Here is a 21422-nt window from a genome sequence, read left to right on the forward strand (position 1 = left end):
AATGTCAGAGACTTCACTGAGGAAATAGAGCCCTTGACCCTTCTAGACGTGCATAATTGTATTCCCTGACCAGATATAATACAAAAATATGTAACATTTATTTAAACATTATAGATAAAATAGATAAGCTGTTCCATCCCCATTATAACAAATTTTATACATTCTTCTATCTTTCCTTGCTCTGCATATTACAGATTTTTATTTGGATAACATTACTATATCAAAACTATTTGTTTTTAGCTTGGATATATATTTTTTTTAAATGTTGATAGACCTGTATTTTATTCACTTACTTATATATGGTGCTGAGTATTGAACCCAATGCCTCACACGTGCTAGGCAAGCACTGGACACTGAGCCACAACTCAGCCCCATAGCTTGGATATCTTGACTGTTTCTCCAGGTTAGCTTAGATTGGAAAATGACTACAGTTGATTGTTTCATTTGTTAAATAGATAGCCAGTTTTTTACTTAACTGGTGCTTTTTCTGAGGCTTTCTTAAAATTTTGTGGGATTTTTTTCCCCCCCTTTTTTTCTTATATCCAGTCCTACAACTCAAACAGTTGATCTGTTTGCTTGCTTCTGAGGGTGGGTATGGAAAAAAAGAAAAGCTCTCAAAGTATTTAAGTTCTTAAATTTGTCATTTCTGGCATGTGTTTCCTCTTTTGCTAATTTCTACTTTTACCTTAATCTTAGTTTTACTTTGCTATTCTTGATATATTCTTTTCATACCCAAACGTGTGTTGGCTTTTGACTGAAGGGATATACCCTACCCATGAAATGTTGTTAATGTACCATATGGAGAGCTCATTGATGTCATGGATCCATGTATGAGGGGAAAAGACCCCATATTGCTCTTCAAATGTTTTTTCTTATATAGAATTTTGGTATCTCTTCCTCATCTTTTTGATATTCACAGTTTTGGTATAATTTTTAGATTCTTTTAACAGATCTTCCCAAATCCTATCATCTGGTTTTCATCCCTGCCAACTTATTCTCCTCTCTCTCTACCTCAAAATTGTATCTCCTCTAGAAACCAGCCCTATTTAAATAGAAAGCAAAGGATAATTATTTCCCAAAACTGTAGAAATTATGTGGTCTACATAGAAGTGTCATATTTAGTTAGTATCATATCTTTTCAATGGCATCTACAATTGCTGGTCTAACCTTCAGGAGACCTTCTTTGCATGCGGCATATCTGTATGGTTACTAGAAGAAGGCAGTTGGATGGAGAATGTTGATAAAGATTGCATTATTTTTAAATATTTACTTTCTCTTACACAAGTCCATAAAGGGAAACCACTTTCAGAGAGTGTCTGTCCTGAAAATGAAGGCAGCAGATGTTAGAGTATTTGCCAGCAGAGATTTATGCTACATTTTTGTCTTTATTGTGATATTACCCATGCTCCTAGGATCCCATCTCATAGTGCCATTCCCTACACAGGTTCTTTCTTCCAGGAGTGGTACTGCCCAGGTGACTTTTAAGTCATGCTTTGGTAAATGCCAAACTTGTTCTTTGTAATAACTGGTATAGGAATCCTGCATTCAGCATGACTTCAACTTTGCTCCTCCAAGCCTAAAATAATAAAAACATTGAATTTTATTTATTATTTAAGCAGAAATAGTCTGTTTTTGATTGGGGGGATGTGGTGGGTGACTGTAAAGGGAATTGAACCCAGAGGTGCTTAACCACTGAGCCACATCCACAGTCCTTTTTTTTTTTTTTTTTTTTTTTTTTTTTTTTTTTTTAAAGGCAGGATTTTGCTGAATTTCATAGGACCTTAAACATTATCCTCCTACCTCAGCTTCCTGAGTCACTGGGATTACAGGCATGTACCACTGCACCCAGCTAGAATTAAGTCTTTTGAAGACTTAAATTAGCTCATATTTCACTCCATACTTAGCTGGAGATTATTTATTTTGCCCCTATGTGTACAAAATTTAATGGAAATAATTTCTATCCCCTTAGAATTAATCTAATACAAAGACTATGAATAAGAACACTCAGGAATCAAAATTTGTTTTGATTACTTAAGCATGAGCTTTTTTAACAGTGGGTTTTAGACTAGGTTAAAAAGAGTTTAATGAGTTACTTGTCTCTAGAAATATGCCACCTTGTATGGGATTACCTGAAAGTCTTAAGAAAGAGGGGTGAAAACAGAAAAAGAATATAGTTGGTAATTAAAGACTAAAAAAGTGGATGAAGTTGCTAAAGAGAATAAGTTTGGAGAATCGGGAGGCAACTACTCACCTTGGTACTCATCAGGTGATCCGGATGTGATGGTGCATACCTGTAATGCTGGGGACTGAAGAGACAGAGGCAGGAGGATTATAAGTTTGAGGCCAACCTCATAACTTAGCAAGACTCTCAAAATAAAAAGACTTGGTATTTGGTTAAGTGGTAGAAGACCCTAGTTTTAGTCCTCAGTAACACACAAAGACCTTCAGGTGGTGAAACTATGCAGATATTGTAAACTGTTTTCAGCACGTTTCAGTGTCTTTTGAACTATTAGGGATTTGCTATCCAGGCAAGCAGTTAGGGTGCCAAGTAATTGAATTTTATTGAAAAGAAAATTTCCTTAATCACTCTGAAGGTCAGTGTTTTCCAGAGAAATGGAAATGACTTAACAAACTAACCAAACTTTCTGTTGGCAGTGTCATATAGCTATCTAACAAGGTTTCCTGAATCTTTGGGATGAGTTGGAGATCTTGGTTTTTTTATCAGATGGTGAATTGTCAGAATTTTGTTTGACTTTTGACAGGTTCACCGGAACAGCACAATCCGCTCTGGCTGTGATGTGAATCCCTCCTGTGCACTGTGTGGTTCAGGTAGTGTCAACACCATGCCTCCTGAAATTCACTACGAAGCCCCTCTGTTGGAACGCCTTTCCCAGTTGGACTCTTGTGTTCACCCTGTGCTGGCATTTCCAGATGGTAAGAAAGACCACAGAATATAAAGTCTAATGAATGAGACAACAAAAGTTGCAGGAGAAAAAAAATTAGCCCAGGGTCCTGGTATGCTCATCACTTTCCATCAGTCTTCTAACTTTATAGAAAGGGTGCAGTAGATGCACCAAATCAGAATGTAACACTAAAAACATTGTAACTTGCTAGGGAGATTTCCTTCTCACTGTTGAGTGTCTGGGAAGTGCCTGGGTGCAGTTGCCTCCAACCTCAAGTAATCTAGTCCTTTGTACCTTAGTTTATCTTTAAAAATATTATCTTTGTGTGCACCACAATGTAAAATACAATGGGCAGCAGTGTTCTTATGAATGTATTCATATTGGTGTATATATAAAGACATGACAGCTTTTCCTTGTGTTCATAAGCATAGATCCTTAGTGTTGGCATGTACTTTTTTCTATTATTTAACTACCTCTGATAAGTTTCTATCAGAGACTCTCAGTTCTCCTTTCCTACCTCCCTTTTCACAACTAGGTCCCTCCAGCTTGACAAAAGACATGCATTTCTCTTGGCCGTGTTGAGCCTCAGTGGGGTGTGGGTCTTGCCCCAGAGAGTGTAAAAACCTTAATTAAGGAAAACCACAAAGGGACCATTTCTAAGAGTTCACAGTTCTAAAGAATAGAGTGTCTTCCTTGCATTCGCAGAACCTTCCTGGGTTTGACCCCTAGTTCAAAAAAAAAAGAATGATATGATCCCTGGGAGTTAAGTTTTAAAGGTTTGTAAGAGCTGGGTTGGGAGTATAGCTCAGTAGTAAGACATGTTTTTAGCATGAGCAAGGCTCTGAGTTCAAGCCCCAACATCACATCACTTGCGTGGGTGGGGGTCATTTAAGGAAAAAAAAAAAAAATGGAGCCAGGCATGGTGGCACACACCTATAATGCTAGCAGCACAAGAATCTGATGCAGGAGAACTGCAAGTAGGAGGCCAGCCTGAGCAACTTTGTGAAGACTCTGTCTCGAAATAAAACTTTAAAAAGAGGCTGGGAATGTAACTTAGTGGTAGAACACCCCTGGGTTCAATCCCCAGTATACCCCCTACCCCATCACCTTACCACCACCACCACCCCCCAAAAAAAAAACAGAAGTTGGTATAGACTGCAATTTATAGTAAGTTTTTGTTAAGTCAGATTTCAACCAAAGTCTTGATTGACTAAGTGTAGGTTCAAAGGAAGATTTTTGCATCAATTAATGAAACTAAATATATTCACTTGCCAAAGTTTTAATAAAATGTTTTTAAAGCATATGTAATATTCTAGAATATACAACCTTTGTGAACTATCTGAACTTTTTTTTAAATTGCATTTCAAACAGTACATGAACAAAAATATTTGGAAACCACTGCTCTGGGTTGACTATAGGAAATCAGTGTTTTTGTAATCTTGGGATGGTTTTACTGATTTTCACATAATCTCTCTAATCACCATGTTGTTGTTGTTTTGTCTTGTTTGTGGTATTTGTTTTTCACTACTGGGGATTTAACCCAGGGCCTTACACATGCTAGGCAAGTTCTGTAGTCACTGAGCTACATGCACAGCTCCATGTTTGTTTATATGCTAATGGCACATTTTATGGCTATTTATTGTACTTTATCTTCCTGAGGATAAGGATCTGTGTTTTTCCTGTCATCCTTCATAACATTTTACAAATAGACTGCACCTTTCTGAAAGGAAAATAACTGAAATAAGAGTCTGAGGAATGAGAAGAGATGTAGGATTTATATTCTTTACATGATATGAGAAAAAACATAGAAACAAGTGGTTTATAAGCTTAAAAGGGTAGGTGGTGGTACAATAAGTATCTTAGGCTATGCAGGCCATGTAATCAGTGTCAGTTTATGCCACAGCTGCTTGACTGCCATTTTGGCACAAAAGTAGCCATGGGTAGGATGTTAAAAAAAAAAAATGGAGGCAGAGTAGTGTTTCAATAAAACTTTATTTACAACATTAGTCATTGCCAACCCTGTCCTAAAGAATCTCCCTTGTATTTGTCAGTTGATTATTAAAAGACTGTAATCTCCTGTTCTGCATCTCTTCTTCAAATGAGTGAATTCTTTCCTGGCTCCCAAATCCTGTAGCTACAAGGAGTTTTGGCTTTTGTTACCAAAATCCACTTTGACTGTCAAAAGGAAGTGGTATAATATCCCTACTCCCACGTGATGACTTATAAGAGTAGAAAAATATAGAAAACTTGGAGTACATGGATAGCAAGATAATCAGAACCATGAATGGAAAATGACTGCACATTTTCCTCTGTGCTTCACATTCTAGTCATTCATGTTCACCTTTTTGTGCCTTTGAATTATAGCTATTATCACTTTCCTTATTTTTTCCTGTAGTTCTTTATGGTTTAAAAAGCACTTTTCTCTTATTTGTTTCATTTGCTTCTTTCCAAAAATTTTTAAAGGTATTCCTTGAACTTTACAGATCAAAGAATGCTTAGTGAGATGGGGCTTATCCAAGACTAAATGGCTCTAGAATTCAAATTAGAGTCAGCTGATGCTTCTCCTTCCTTTGACTATATTCTGTGTTCCTTCCCAGAGTGATTATTTTGAGAAGTCAAATTTCTGCCCATTTCAAAATTCTGACTTCAGGCAGAGCCACCAAAGAGTTTGAACACATTTCTTGAGTTACTTTTTGAATTAATTAATTAATTTAATTTTGGTACCCGTAATTGAACCCAGTGGCACTTTACCACTGAGCTACATCCCCAGTGCTTTTTATTTTTTGTTTTGAGACAGGGCCTCACTAAGTTGCTAAGACTGGCTTTGAACTCACCATTCCCCTTCCTCAGCCTCCCGAGTCACTGGGGTTACAGGTGTGGGCCACCACGCCCAGCTACTTTCTGAATTATAGTGTTTTATGTTCTCAAATTTGAAGAGAAAAAAGAATCCAGAGATCTATAGTCACTGAATATCCCCTGGTAAGCCTGGTGATCATTCCTTTGTCAGCAGTATTACCATGTATAATTGTTGATGGTCTCCGCCAACACTCAACCAAATATGCCTGGACTACCAGCCTCACATCACTGAACATGTCTACTAGGAGGTAGTCACTCCCTATTAATACTTTCTGACCTGCTGACTGCATCATACCTGTAGATCTGACTGCTGCCCTTTTGTCCTCCCTTATACTTCACCATGCCATTTCATTCCAAACAATACAACAAAGAAAGGAAAGATGTAGAGCACCTCTTTATCTGCTTTTTATCATTTTCTTGCCCCTCAGTACTGTTCGTGTATGTGTTATTCTCCCCTATCTCTTTCCTTATATCAAACACACAACATGCACACCCTCACCATGAATCTGGAGCTTGGGCAAGAAAGTTGGTCAACCAGTGAGTTCTATTTATGAGAGTGTAAACAAAAACATATATAAATTTTACCATCCCAAGTAAGATCTGTGAACTAATTATATTTGCCTATGGGTTAGACTTATGTGATTTGACCTAGAGACCTAATTATCATATTTAACATTGTTCCTATTAAGATAATTTTGCTTTGATGCAAATAACTGCCATATTCAGAGTGTTGTGTATTTGTAAACTGAAAGATTCCCAAAGCCATAGAGATGCCCAACTCCTGAGGGCGCCACTCATTTATATTCTATTTGAGTAGCACCATCAAGGCAGGGTTGTACACACCTGTGATCTCAGCAACTTGGGAGGCTGAGATCGGAGGATCACAAATGTAAAAGCCAGCCTTAGCAACTTAGCATGAGACCCTGACACAAAAAAAATAAAAAGGACTAAGGTTGTGGTTCAAGGGGAAAGTACTCCTGGGTTCAATTCCCAGTACCCTCCACCCACCCCCTAAAAAAGCACCCCCTGAAGTATTGGCATTCCCTGTATTTCACTGTGTAAGCATTTTGCTACATTGAAAACAGCAGCTCATCCTAGTACTGCAAGACTCCAACTCTTGTGCACTAGATTTGACTACTGGTCTGCCCTTTTGCAGCCTCTTCTCTAGATGTTTAAAAATGGCAGAATTTACAGTTTTGTTTCTCTTAACAAGGTTAATTTTGACTCATTCTTTAATTCCTGTGATAGTTACATCATATAAAACCATCATAAATGGTTCCATGAACTTTCTAATTGTTTCATTCACTAGGTATCTGTTGGAATTTCCTCCTCCACATTTAGAATTGTTTAAATGTGAGACTTAGCTGTTGTGTGGCGCTGCATAACAAATTTTAAGTAGAGTTTTACTAGTGCTTCCTAATCAGTTTGTGTGGTTGCCATATCACAACAAGCTGTCATTCTGGCCTAGAGTTCAGTCTCACACCTTCAGTATTCCATCCACTGCCATTACCAATATCTAGACAAGAAATTTATTGGATAGGGTGACTTGGACATGGCGTCTCAAGTCTGTAACCAGCCAGTTGGGAGGCAGAGACAGGAAGATTGCAAGTTTGTGGCCAGCCTAGGCAATTTAGGGAGAACTTGTCTCCAAATAAAAGGGTTTTGGGTGTAGATCAATGGTAGAGCACCCCTGGGTTCAATCCCAATATCAAAAAAAATTTGGTAAGTATATAAAGTTCCCTGGCTATAGAAGGTGGAAGAATTAGGGTATAATAGCCTCTTAGTATTGAAGCTGAAGAAGTGTTGTTTCTTTATCCCCCCCCCCCCCTTTTTTTTTTGGCGGTGCTGGGGATCGAACCCAGGGCCTTGTGCTTGCAAGGCAAGAACTCTACTGATTGAGCTATCTCCCCAACCCTTCAGCTTCCTTATTAATCAGTTTAATTACTTACGGTTTAGAAATGTAGAGGATGTATATAAACTTGGAAAACAATGTTTAAGTTTGTAAAAAGGACTTATTAAGGGCCAGGAAGTTCTGCGCTGTTCTGAGAGAGCTGGCCAAACTGGGCCTATGAGACTACTACAACTTCCCAGCAGGAGGAAACAGTGAGCATTACAAAATAAGAAAGTTTGTTTAAGAAAATGGTGCAAAATAATGAGTAGAACTGTCAGGTGAATCATAGAATATCAGAACCTGGTGTGTTAGTACTCGGTTTTATTTTCCTACTATTTACCTGATAAGGGAACTTCAGCCTCTTCACTAAATAGTAACACTTTAACCCCAGATGCAGAAAGTGGAATGTCCTCTAGCTGCATGGATCCCTGTTGTTTTCTTTATTTCAGCTCCCATCTCCAGCCTGTTTGTTTTGTTCGGGGGCGGGGGGGGGGGGCACGGTTTTTGTTTTGTTTTGGTTCCAGGGATTGAACTCAGGGGCACTTAACTCCTGAGCCACATCCCCAGACTTTTTTTGTATTTTATTTAGAAACAGGGTCTCCCCGAGTTGCTGAGGCTGGCTTTGAACTCAATCCTTGCAACTCAGCCTCCCGAGCCACTGGGATCACAGGTGCACACCACCACACCCAGCCTGTTTGAAACTTTAAACTCTGCATATCTTATGTGATGTTACTATTCAGAATGTGGTATGATCAGCAGTGCCTATGAGCTTGCATTTGTTCACTGACTAAGGGATTTGACTGTGTTCCTGATGGTTTTCTGTTGTTTGTGCATTGTTTTGTTTTTGTTTTTTGCAGTAATGGGGATTGAACCCAGGAGGCACTCTACCATTGAGCTATACCCCCAACACACATTTTTTATTTTGAGACCTGATCTCATTAAACTGCCCAGGTTGACCTCTGTTTGTGATTCTTCTGCCTCAGCCTCCTGAATAACTGGGAATACAGGTGTGTGCCACTGTGCCCAGCTTCCTGTTCATACTTTTATGGAAGCAGTTAAAAGAAAATGGTAAATTTATGGGCAATCTCAGCAGACTGAATCTCTTAAACACTTCATTACTGGATGATGCTTAATAAATCAATTCTAGGATATAAGGTGGTGTTCCATGGGTGATATTCTATAGTTGTGCCAACTTCTGTTTAAGAGCATCGAAGTGCTGGGCACAGTGGTGCACGCCTGTAATTCTAGCAACTTGGGAGATTGAGACAGGATTATCTTGAGTTTGTGGCCAACCTCAGCAACTTAGTGAGGCTCTAAGCAATTTAGCAAGACCCTGTCTCAAAAATTTAAAAAAGAACTGGGGATGTAGCTCAGTGGTAAAGCACCCTGGGTAATATCCAGTACCAAAAAAGCAAACAAACAATAACAAAAAAAACAACATTGAAGTGAGAGGAGGGGGATTTCAGTTGAATTGTGAATTCAGTGTGTTAGAATTGACAGACCATGGCATTCATTTAGTCTAGCAATAATAAATAGATGTCCTCTTCTGTACCAGCTCAGATTTTTAATAGTAGTTATTTGGACTTTTTTTTTTTTTAGAAGAATCTGAAATCTAGTTCATTGTTATGACCAGGCCTCTCATTTCCTACATACCCTTTTTTCCCTGGCTTCATTTCAGGTTTGGGGGAGCTGTGACTAGGGTTAAAATAAAATCACTATGCTTCTGGAGTCCCATTACATATACACACACCTTTTGCCTAGTAGAGGTAATTCATCTGCTGACAAAGGGATATGTTGGCATATGCAGAAAGTGTTTTCCCCTTCGTTGAGCTTTCATTATGCACTCAGGCCTGGAGCCCAGCTTTCAGACTGTTGTCCTAAGCTGGGCACTTGTAAACAATGTTTTATTTCCTACACACCCTTTTTCTTAGCTGGGCCTGAATTAGAGCAAAGAATTTTTATCATCAATACTTCTAAATTTGATTCATGACTAATGCGTTGTCCCCTTTCTCCTTTTTTAAAATGTATGACTAATTTACTTTAGACGTTAGGATAGGTGAGTTTGTTTTTATGTGTGTGTGAATGAATGATTTGGGAAAATTTTTTCAGAAGACTATACTGTCCTCAGTTATTGTATCTTTTGGGGGGCAGGTGGGGAATACTGGGGCTTAAACCCAGAGGCACTTAACCACTGAGCCACTTCCCTAGTCCTTTTTATTTTGAGACAGGATCTCGCTAAGTTGCTAAGGGTCTCACTAAGTTGCTGAGGCCAGCCTCAAACTTGGATCCATCTTCTTCAGCCTCCTGAGTCTCTGGGATTACAGGTGTGTGCCATCGCACCCAGCTGTTACCATATCTTAACAATTGACCATGCAGCAAATGTTTGCTGTCATTAAAGCCTCAATAGATTCCCCCCACCCCTTCTCCTACAGTACTAGGCGCATTCCAGGCAAGCACTCTATCACTGAACTACATCACCAACCCCCTACTTTATTTCACCACCTTAAAGTCTAATAATCTATTCTCAGATCTATGGAGCTAAGCTGCTTACCCCTTAGAGGAAATCATTCCTGAGAAGAATGTTCTGTTTTATTCATTCAGAAATATGATTATTTCAGCCCTAAAGGGCCTAGATTTCAAACTTCTCTGAAGTGTTATGAAATCTCTTGTCTATACTACAGGAAAGACTGTTTTTTTATTTTTTGTTGTTGGGGTGTTGTTTGTTTGTTTGTTCTTTTTTGTGGTGCTGGGGATTGAAACTAGGGGCGTTCTACCACTGAGCTACATCCCAGTGATTTTTAGTATTTTATTTTGAAACAGAGTCTTGCTGAATTGCTAAGACTGGCCTCAAACTTGTTGTCCTTCTGCCTCAGCCTCCAGAGCTGCTGGGTTTATAGATGTGTACCACCACACCAAGCACAAATAGTTAAATCTTGGAACTGGGTGTGATGTAGCACACCTATAATCCCAGCGATTTAGAAGGCTGAAACAGGATGATCATAAATTCAAGGCCAGCCTCAGCATTTTAGTGAAGCCCTGAGCAATTTAGTGAGACCCTTTCTCAAAATTAAAAATATATATGTTAAAGAGTAGTCGAATCTTTTTATTCTGCAGAACTACCTTGAAAAATATCTTTTACTCTTTATTTCTTTGGAAACAGTTTGAGAAGTACCAGACTTCACCAAGAATCAAACTTCTCTGTCCTCCAGGGCAGTGAGTAATCCCATAGTGTAGTGGTTTAAGAGTATGGCATTCAGGATTATATAATCCTATTTGAATGTTAGTGTGTTTTGATTATTTGTTTGTGTACTATAGATTTAGCACTTTGCCACTAAGCCACCTGCCCCCCAGCCCTTTTTGTTTTTTAAGTTGAGACAGATTCTCAGTAAGCTGCTTAGGACCTTGCTAAATTGCTGAAGCTAGCCTCAAATTTGTGATCCTCCTATCTCAAGCAGGCGCCACCATGTCTGGCAATGTTACTTTGTAACCTTAGACATAGTTAATTCACCTCTGAATTTGTTTTCTGTCTTCAAAATAAGCATAATGATGCTTACCTTGAGGAATTATGTAAAGGTTAGGTGATGCAAGCATGATGATAACACACACATAAAAATGCCTGTCACATAAGAATGGGTTAAGTGATGGTAATTTATTCTCCTCTTCCCTGCCTCCCTGTCCTGGTTCTAATTGAGCACATCCTTTGTCCTTCCCATAAACATATAGAAACTATACTAAGTAGAATAAATTTTTTTCTAATAGTTTCAAATGAACTTGCAGTGAATTTTGAAAGATGGACAACTGACAAGAAAACCACAGAAATAATAGGGGGAAGTAGCCCAAAACACTTGCAGGACTAAGTTCCTATGTAGTAGAAGCTGTTTAGAGCAGGTTCTTTACCTAGAATTAAAGAACACAGAGTAGATTGAACCTGAGCAGTTGTGTGGCTGGTAAATTTGGAGTCCCTTTGGAATAAGTTGAATTTCCCTTCCCATGTCGAAGCAATTACTGGTATGGACTCTAGGATTGGATTTATTATTATTTGTTTGTTTATTTTTGCTGTGTTGGGAGCTGAGCCCAGGAGCACTCTACCACTAAGCAGTATGCCCAGCCCTTTTTATTTTTTCTTTTGATACAGAGCCTCATTAAGTTAACTAGACTGGCCTTGAACTTGAGATCCTCGTGCTTTGGTCTCCTGAGTCACTGGCATCATAGGCATGTGCCACCATGTTCTGCAAGGTTTAGATCTTTGGAGTGTTTCATGGATTGTTACTGATTACCTGGAGGAACTGGGAGCCAAAGAGAAATATCCTGGCCTTTAGATTAAAATGACCCTGGAAAACTTTCCAGAACCCTGAAAAAAGACTCAGACCTCTGTAGCCATGGCGGTAAAATACCAGGCTGTTGCAAACATAACAAGGAAAATCTAAACTGAGTGTGGTAGTGCACACTATATAATCCCTGCTTACTTGGGAGGTTGCGGCAGGAGGATCACAAGTTTCAGGTTAGCCTAGGCAATTTTCTAAGACCCTATCTTAAAATAGTAAGAGCCTGGGATATATTTTAATGGTATATCTCCCCTGAGTTCAGTCCCTAATACTACCAAAAACAAAAAAAAAAAAAACAGAAATCTTAAAAGTTGCAAGTTGTCGCTAGAGGTCAAGAATAATAGGTCAAATAAAAAAAGGCTAAGTTGGGACAGACTAGAAAGAAAAAATAACCTTTGTTGATAGTGTATATGTATGTGCATATACTTACATGCATATATAAGGAAATTTTTATGGAGTAATTAAAAGGCATAAAGAGTCCGATAAGATCACCAAAACTACCAAATACTCTGGAGAGAAAATTAAAATCTAAATAAATGGGGCTGTATACCATGTTGACATTAAAAGATTCAATATTCATGGCAGAACAGATGACTGTTCTCCCCACATTAACCTATAGTAATTATAGTACCATTAGTATTTTTATTTTGGTTTTTGGTTAATCTGATTCTCTCTAAGGTACAACACTGGATGTAGAATTCAGTGGAAGAATAACTTTAAAGATCTGAGAGGAAAATAATTTTAAATCCAGAAATTCCTGAAGAACCTGTTGGGAAAATATAAAAAATTAATCTAGAGCTGGGTGCTGTGGCATGCATCTGTGGTCCCAGCTGCTCAGAAGACTGAGGCAAGATCACTTGAGCCCAGGAGTTTGTGATCAGCTGGGCAATGTAAAAGACCCCATTTTGAGGGAGGAGGGGGGGAAAACAGTCTAGAAAATGGAAAGATTCTTTTAAAAAAAAGTGGAGTGCTCACTTCAGCGTATATACTAAAATTGGAATGATACTGAGAAAATTAGTGTGGCCCCTGTGCAAGAATGACACACAAACTCATGAAGCATTCCATATTTTAAAAAAAAAAAAATTGTGAGAAAAAAGTTTAAAATTATAATCAAGTTCAAAAAAGTTGAGTTGGGGTGTTTAACATTAACTGGTCAGCTAAAAATAACCTAGATAATCCAAGTGGAAGGAGGTGGGGCTACACAGAAGGAAAGTATTATATATCTCTTATTTGGAGGAAGGGTAATATAGTAGTCACTATAGTGCTTGGTAACATAGTCCTGCCTCTTCCATCCTTAACCGCTTTTCTTCTAGTACCGAGGCTTGGGGATCAAACCTAGGGCTTCATGTATGCTAGACAGACACTACCATTGGGCTACATCCCCAGTCTCTCTTATTTTTTGAGATAGGTTCTCACTAAATTTGCCAGACTGATGACAAACTGGAGATTTTCCTGCCTTAACCTCCCAAGTAGCCCCCTTGTAGAATCTTTGTTTGTTAAATGAACATATCCTGATTAAGTCTACACTGATAGAAAGTAGCAAATTGAAATATGTTTTATTCTCTAGAACAATAGAAATAGGATGTTCATCCATCTGTTAAACCAATAAAGACAGCAAACTTAGAGAAATACATTATTGAGGGGGAACTCCATCAAGTCTAATAAAAGGTGTTTGGGATTTTTTTACCCCCTGCTTGGAACTTGAAAATGAGGGAGCCAAGTAACTTGCTTGTGAGTAGAAAAATGACCCTCAATATGGTTTTCATAGATGGATCTTCTATATGACAGCTCCTGCCCTGTTAGGTCTGGACCGCTGGGACCGCAGAAGAGTCAGTGGTGAACCCCCATCACTTCAGGAAAGAGGAGCCCAGAGATCAAGCATTTGGACTAACTTGGAGTGTTCTGTATTTCTTGCAGATGTTCCCACAAGCCTGCACTTCCAGAGCATGCTAAAGTCTCAGTGGCAGAACAAGCCTTTTGACAAAATCAAACCTCCCAAAAAGTTCTCACTTAAGCACAGAGCACCCATACCAGGCAGTCTGCCAGATCCAACTCGTAAAGACAGGCACAAGTTGGTCAACTCCTTCCTAACAACAGCCAGTAAGTTTCAGAGAACTGGGGAGTCCTTCAGAGTCCTAGTTGTTTTTCATTCCTTTTATATTCTCGAGTTACTGGTTTGCCATGCCAGTATGTTGGGTAAGGCAATTGTCTCACAGTCTACTACTTGTGCTTGTCTCGGATGCTTAGATGGATTTTGGAAGCTTTTCCAAACACCGTGGATCTTGGGGAAGACCCAAGTGCTCAGTGAACAGTCGGCAGTGGCATGGCATTGCATCCACCTGTGGGCAGGCTGTCTTTTGTAGCCTGGTGTCACATTTCTCTGCTTCTGGGTTCTGGTTGTGCCTGTCCCAGCCATTGTGCTGTTTACTAGAGGTTTCAGTCCCAAAGCACTGTCTTGCTGCCCTGGGTGTATAGCATTGGCCTAGAGAAAACTCAGGAGCTCAAATAAAAGATTTGAGAGAAGGTGTTTTACAGCTCTTTTTCTGTTCCCCTCTTCAGAGCTGTCCCATCACCAAACTCGGCCTGACAGGACCCACAGGCAGCACTTAGACGATGTGGGGGCCGTGCCCATGGTGGAGCGAGTGACAGCGCCAAAAGCAGAGCGCTTGCTCAACCCACCGCCACCCGTGCATGACCCAAACCACAGCAAAATGAGATTGCGAGACCATTCATCTGAGAGAAGTGAAGGTAGGGCCAGGCCCGGCACCTCTACCTGCATTTGCACCTGCTCAGGGCTTTCTGGGGCAGCCCAGGCCTCTCTTAATTGCCCCCAGCTTTGTCCTTCACCTTCTAGGAAGGCTGAGTAGGGGGGCACTACTGCTTCTAAATGCAGGTCACTTCTTAACCGCTGCAGCAACCTCTGCCCAGCCCCCTACTTCCATCACCAAGATTGCTTCACCTTCTTATTCTCTAGGCTTAGAAAGCATTTTTACCTTTCATGTATATTGCTGGTATTCCTAGTGTGTATTTAAAAGTGGAGCTGGATAAGATAGTTATGTATTCCTGTCTTTTCTGTTGACTTCTGCAGTGTTGAAGCATCACACAGATGTGAACAGTTCAAACTACTTGGCTGCTGCCCACCACCCACCACACAGTCCCTTGGTGAGACAGCTTTCCACCTCATCAGACAGCTCTGCACCCACCAGCTCTGGCTCACAAGTTACAGCCAGCACTTCTGTAAGTACCTGTGTGCATTTGATCGGATACACACTACAGGTTACCCCTCATGCAAGTGTCTCTGGAGTACATTGTAGAGAGTAGGTTATGAAGCCAAGGACTTTCAAGGGAACTCATTTTTTTAAAGCCAAAGTGGTGGTAGTCTGTTACTTTCAAATTATTTTTCATAGTAGAATAGGATCGCTCCTGAGCCACCCATAGAAAGCTCAGTACTGAGGTAGACTCTTAAGGTGATGTCTGACTGCTCAAGATTTGTGAAACTAAGTTTCACACAGAAGTCTACAGTACCATGGTCCTAACTCTCTTGGCCCAAGAGGTGAATATGAGAGGAGGGAGATGGGCATTGGAGACAGCTGTTGATTTCCTTATTTCTCCTTATGGTGAATGGAGGTGGAGTTACCTCTAGTGAACAGCAGGTGTGAGGTATTGGAAGGGAGAAGGCAGAGAGCCCATCCTTTTTTTTTTTTTTTTTTTTTTTAAGGTATATAGCGCAGAACTACAAATTCGGCAGGTCATTTAGGGCAATCCTTCCCCTCCCCCTCACCCCATCAATTTTCTCAGTACCATACTCCATCCACCAGGCTATTTGCAGCCATTCCAAACATATTGATTTCATTTTAATATTTTCATCTTTCAAACTGTATCCTCTTGAACACAAACTTATAGCTGATTTTGTATCTGTCAGTTATATAATAATTACAATAATAATTATAACAGTAATAATAAAACTCTGGAACACTGTTCATTGTACATTTATGCTAGTGCTAACTGTTTGATGTGTGGCATCCCTTTTAATCCTATAGTGCCCTTTGATATGCAGGTGGTTTTATGGATTCTCATTTGGTGAGCATGAAAACTAAGGCTTTCCAATGTTAAGTAAATTGGATAAAGTTAGGCAGCTTGTGAAGGGTTATAATTGTGATTCAAACTCCAACAGTGTGACTGCAGAGCCAGCTCTCTCACCATGACAGTACATAGTCTAAGGGTGGAGGCATTACAGAGGTGACTTAGAAAGCTCCTACAGAGCTTAGATCAAGAAACTTCTAAGCTCAAAATGTGTTCCCTAGGCTCCTGTCATCAGGTAGGAATTCACATTGTTCTCTTTGCTTTTACAGATCAGACCATCTTTTTCAAGTGACCTTCTTACTACTGCCCTTTCTTCACCTCACACACACAATTATTCACCAGCACAGGATTTCAGATAATCAAAGAATTTAGAAGTGTTCACTGTATAGAAAATATGAACTCTTTTAAGATCTGGGACTTGTTGAGTACATCAGGCTGACTTCCTGTCTGCTGGCCTTCCTGAGTCTGGAAAATGTTAACCTGGGCCTGGATCTTTTGGAATTTTTACTTAATTTTTGCATATAGTTTTTTGTATATAGCACTCTGCTGACCCTTAATGCTTTCATTCCCAGATTTGTTCAGTGAATCTGGATTTATGTAATAGTAAGCAGAGTGATTGACCAAATGTTTATATTCAGAGAGAGAGAGAGAGACTGGATAACACTAGAGAAATTATGGTGGGAGCAGAGTATTTGTGGCAGTGCTTTGCCAAAGTCATTGGTTGCATTAGAATCACCTCAATGGCTTTAAAAAAATACTCAAAACCAACCAACCAACCACCTACTTTCCTTCCCTCCTTTCTTATCTTGTTTCTGATGTATAGTCAGGTATAAGAACCACTTGCTGTTCTCATTACCTACTCTCTACCTCTGGCTCTAAGTAAGAGAAAGTAATTATGTTAGACCCGAGAAGAAGTTGACAGAATGGGGGGCGGGGAGTCTGGAGGAAGATGAGAGGTAGAGGTTGTGTGGGACAGTCCCACAAGCCTTTCTGCCTGGAAGGTACAAACAGCAGACCTGGGAAGATTCGGGGAAAATACCTACCTGTTTCTTCCAGCAGTTTCACATTAATTCTTGACCAAGGTACAGAGAAGGTTGTCTCTCCTAAGGCTTTATTTTTGTGCATTCTTTTGTGGGACATGAACTTCAGCAAAGATGTGGCATTAGCTAAGGCCTTTGTGTGTGAGGTTATCGCTCCTTAGCTATAGAACCCAGCCAGTCCAGATTTGCAAAAATCTTCTTTAACCATTTTGGTTAAGCAGTTGCTGTAAATTTGTGAGGTCAGTGACAGTATAGTATCCTTGATAGAGAAGGAAATAGAAGTGGAAAAAGACTTTGTGATTACCTGAAATCATAAATGACAGCAGCTGAAATCCTGGTCCAGGAAGTGCTAATTTTTAGTATCCTCTGAAAATGTTCTAAGATGATGGAATGGATAAATTGTACATCACTTTCCAAGAACTGAGAATAGTGTAGTTATAGGGAAAATCCTGACCCTCCTTATCTCCTTTCACTAGCCCCTCCTCTGAGGGCTGGCCACACTTAGTGGTTTGGGTATGAATGTAACCTCTTAGATGTTTCCAGTTGTATTGTTGCCATGGCAGCATATTTGTCATCCCACTGTTTCCCTCTGGCCTCTCACAGCTCAGTTAACAGTCTGTTTCAGGATAGGGTGTATGCTGTCTGGGCAGAAGCAGCTAGTAGACTTTTTCTTCCATCTAAGAAACCAGGCCATTTGGCTCCCTGCTTTATTCCTTCCTGATCTCCCAGCTACAGTAGATACCCACCTCTGCTCTGAAATTGGATCCTTGGAAGTCTCATTTCCCCAAGGGTTTGATCTTGTTCACTTCCCATCAGAGCACATTTTCCTTTCTTCAGGAATGGGAGTTGTGGATGCTTCCTCTTCTTATCTCCACTGATGCAGCTAGAAGGCTCTAGGCTCTTTCTCCAAGAATAACAGGGGAAATTACTAAGAGCTAAGCAGGTGGTGGGTGCAGATTTAACTCAAGAGTTCAGATTGTCAAGAGGGAGATACATTCATGACAACCAAGGTGAGATGGTCTTTTGAGATGGGCCTATCCTTGGGATGTCTTTCAGAGTAAGAGTTCAGTATGTGTAACCCAGAAGTCATCACTAAGCATAAACATTGCTTTTTAGGAGCTAAGTGATAGGATTTAGGAATAAGAGGGGAGTAGGGATTTTTAAAGGGGGAGTATAATAGAGGTGTTTATGGAGGAATAAAAACTTCAACAACTGACCTAAGACTCTAGGATACTCACCCCTGTAAAATTCAACAAGCCTCTTTTCATGTGAGCCCATGAAGGAAAAGGGGGCTAATGGGGCATATGAATGGGAGTTACTCTTTGGGATCACCCAGTATTTCCCCCAGGACTCTGCTCTCTTAGAGACAGTTACCTAAGGGTGAGCCATGGCAGTCACTACAGAGTTCCACCCCAGAACACAGATGCCTGGTTATTGTTGATCCTGCTTATATCTTGGATGAATGATTTGACACTTGTAAAATTGTGTCTCCTTTTAAACTTATCTTTGTCTTAACAGCAGCCAGTAAGAAGAAGGAGGGGAGAGAGCTCGTTTGACATTAACAACATTGTCATCCCAATGTCTGTTGCTGCAACAACTCGTGTAGAGAAACTACAATACAAAGAAATCCTTACTCCCAGGTAGAAGCCCTAATCAACTCCTCTCCCTTTCTTTTGTTTTTGTCCTCTGTCCCTCTCCTCTTCTGACCAACCTTTGGATTGTAGCTTTGGGTTCTGTTTTCCTCTCCCCCTCTCCCTCCCTCCCTGTTTTTCTTTTTTCCATTTTTTGCCATACTAGGAATGGGACCCAGGGCCTCACACCTGCTAGGCAGGCTCATCCCCAGCCCCTTTTGAGGCATGGTCTTACTAAAATTGCCCAGGCTGGCCTGGAACTTGATGTCCTCCTGCCTCGGCTTCTGAAGTACCGGGTATTATAAGCATGTACCACCAAGTCCACTGGGTGTTCTCTCTTCTCTTTTAAAGAAGGTCGTACCCAGTGGGAGTGAAATTGTTTCTGTGTAGTTTTCTCTCATTACATTATATGGCCAGAGGTTACAACTTGGCAGACCATGATTGGTATATAAATATGCTTTGTTAACATATACAGTGTGCTTTAAAATAGTGAATTTGTTTTCAGCATCAAAGCTCATTTCCATCTTTTGTTGACAAATCAGAAGATTGAGCAAACCTATCTGTATATACATTCTCCTATGGTACCAGTCCTGGTACTGAATAGTGTTTGTCCCCTTTAAATAGGTTCCCTTGCTGATTGAATATGAGGTGTTTTGTTTTTTGAGGTCTCAGGGTACAGAGGCTAAGCTGTGATAGGGCAGAGCCTTCCCCATGCAGCTTGTCTGCCATCTCATAGGACGTTTTTTTTTTCTTTTTTCTTTTTTTTTTTTTCCTTTCTTGGTTTTGCAGCTGGCGGGAGGTTGATCTTCAGTCTCTGAAGGGGAGTCCTGATGAGGAGAATGAGGAGGTAATGGCATGGTCAAACCCTCTTAGAAGAAAAAACACATGGTACACATATTCAAGATGTCTCAAGACCTGTAGGTGTCAAGTGAAAGCTCTGTGCATTCCTGTCCTGACCAGGAAGAGCCTAGAAAGGGGTGGGGACTGGTTTTAGAATTGCTATATCCATACTTAAATTCTGCTTCCTGGGGAAAAAAGGGACTCAATGAAGCTGTTCTGTTGCAGATTGAGGACCTATCTGATGCAGCCTTTGCTGCCCTGCATGCCAAATGTGAGGAGATGGAGAGGGCACGGTGGCTGTGGACCACGAGTGTACCACCCCAGCGGCGGGGCAGCAGGTGATGGGGCAGGCACAGGTTCCCAGGGCCTGTGGAGGGAGGGGAGACAGGGAGTTTGGGCCATGCCTGTGTCTACAGAATTGCCACTGCCTCCTGTTTGCTTTTTTTATTCATCTATTGGCAGTGTCCTAGAATTAGATGTTTCTTGGTATTCGTTGGAACTAACAGAGGTATGACTAAGTCAAATGCTACATCCTTGCTGAGTTGTCCCTGTTTGGTTCTCATAATCTCTTATGGTTGCCTATGGCACTTGAAGGCCAGTTGGGGGTCATGGTGATTGAGCTCAAGGAGCTTTGAAGGCCTCACTATGAGTTAACCCTCTTTCAGTTAGTGGACTGTGGTTTCAGAGAACTGTCCCACTTACACATCACTCTCCTGTTTCCATTATCCTTAGCCATGGCAGAAACCCTTAGATTCTCAAATACAAAGTTTGGTAGCTCTGGTTTTTATTTCTTTTCTTTGACTAGTTTCAGAGTCTGGACTAAAATCCCTATCCCCATTAATTCACTCTGTGCTCTGCCAGTGATTAGCCCTTGACTTTTTTTAGTCCTGGCTTTCTCAGGATAATAAACATACGTAATTCTTAGATGTTGCATTTTTGTACCTCCTTCTCTGGGCAGTAGTAGAATCAAGTGAGATTTGCTGGATCTTAGGAAAACACTGTGGTGTCAATTGGCCTCAGCAAAATAGGGATACTTTTTTAATACCTCCTTCTCACTCCCACCCACCCAGAAATACACAGACAAGAACTCCTGGTAGCCTACACTCACAGCTGCATTCCTTAATGTACAGGTCTTACAGGTCATCAGACGGCCGGACCACCCCACAGTTGGGCAGTGCCAACCCCTCTACTCCACAGCCCGCCTCCCCTGATGTCAGTAGTAGCCACTCTCTGTCAGAGTTATCCCACGGTCAGTCTCCTAGGAGCCCGATTAGCCCAGAACTGCACTCGGCACCCCTCACCCCTGTAGCTCGGGACACTCTGCGACACTTAGCCAGCGAAGACACCCGTTGTTCCACACCAGAGCTGGGGCTGGATGAACAGGTAAGGGATACCACTATTGCATGGGGTTGGCAAGGTGGCAGGTGGAATTGGGAAGGGTAGCACCCGCAGCAGATGAATCTTCATTTTTAAAGCTTCTCCTCCCCATTTTGAGTGGACGGGATCCTACACTTGATTTTCTGAAGGTACAAGGGAATTGTACTAAGCATTGTTAAATGAGTGCTCACCCTGTGAGGGGTTTTCCTGGACTGCCTCAGAAAATCCAAATAGACTGGTCATGGGCTGTCCACGAGTTTTGGGAGCAGGAAACTGGCTTGCGTCCTCACCAGAGCAAATTGTCTGCCCACAGTCTGTCCAGCCATGGGAGCGACGAACCTTTCCCCTGGCATACAGTCCCCAGGCAGAGTGTGAGGACCAGCTGGATGCACAGGAACGGGCTGCCCGCTGCACTCGGCGCACCTCAGGCAGCAAGACTGGTCGGGAAACAGAGGTGGCACCCACCTCGCCTCCCA

The 21422-nt window shown here is 40.9% G+C and overlaps 1 protein-coding gene and 1 non-coding gene across 2 annotated transcripts in view; both read left to right on the plus strand.

The window, feature by feature from the left end:
* The window catches only part of Kansl1 (KAT8 regulatory NSL complex subunit 1), a 153734-nt gene that overhangs the window by 130649 nt on the left and 1663 nt on the right, over positions 1-21422 (plus strand). The window contains 9 exon segments of the mRNA XM_047543677.1: positions 2763-2934; positions 13893-14075; positions 14535-14723; positions 15064-15212; positions 18617-18738; positions 19519-19576; positions 19795-19907; positions 20700-20952; positions 21260-21422. Coding sequence (XP_047399633.1) covers positions 2763-2934; positions 13893-14075; positions 14535-14723; positions 15064-15212; positions 18617-18738; positions 19519-19576; positions 19795-19907; positions 20700-20952; positions 21260-21422 — 1402 coding nt within the window.
* LOC124981470 (U6 spliceosomal RNA) lies at positions 12943-13046 on the plus strand. The gene has a single exon (XR_007107994.1). It is a non-coding gene; the product is annotated as a U6 spliceosomal RNA (small nuclear RNA).

This window comes from Sciurus carolinensis, chromosome 3, assembly GCF_902686445.1.
Source record: "Sciurus carolinensis chromosome 3, mSciCar1.2, whole genome shotgun sequence".
NCBI classification, from domain to species: Eukaryota; Metazoa; Chordata; class Mammalia; order Rodentia; family Sciuridae; genus Sciurus; species Sciurus carolinensis.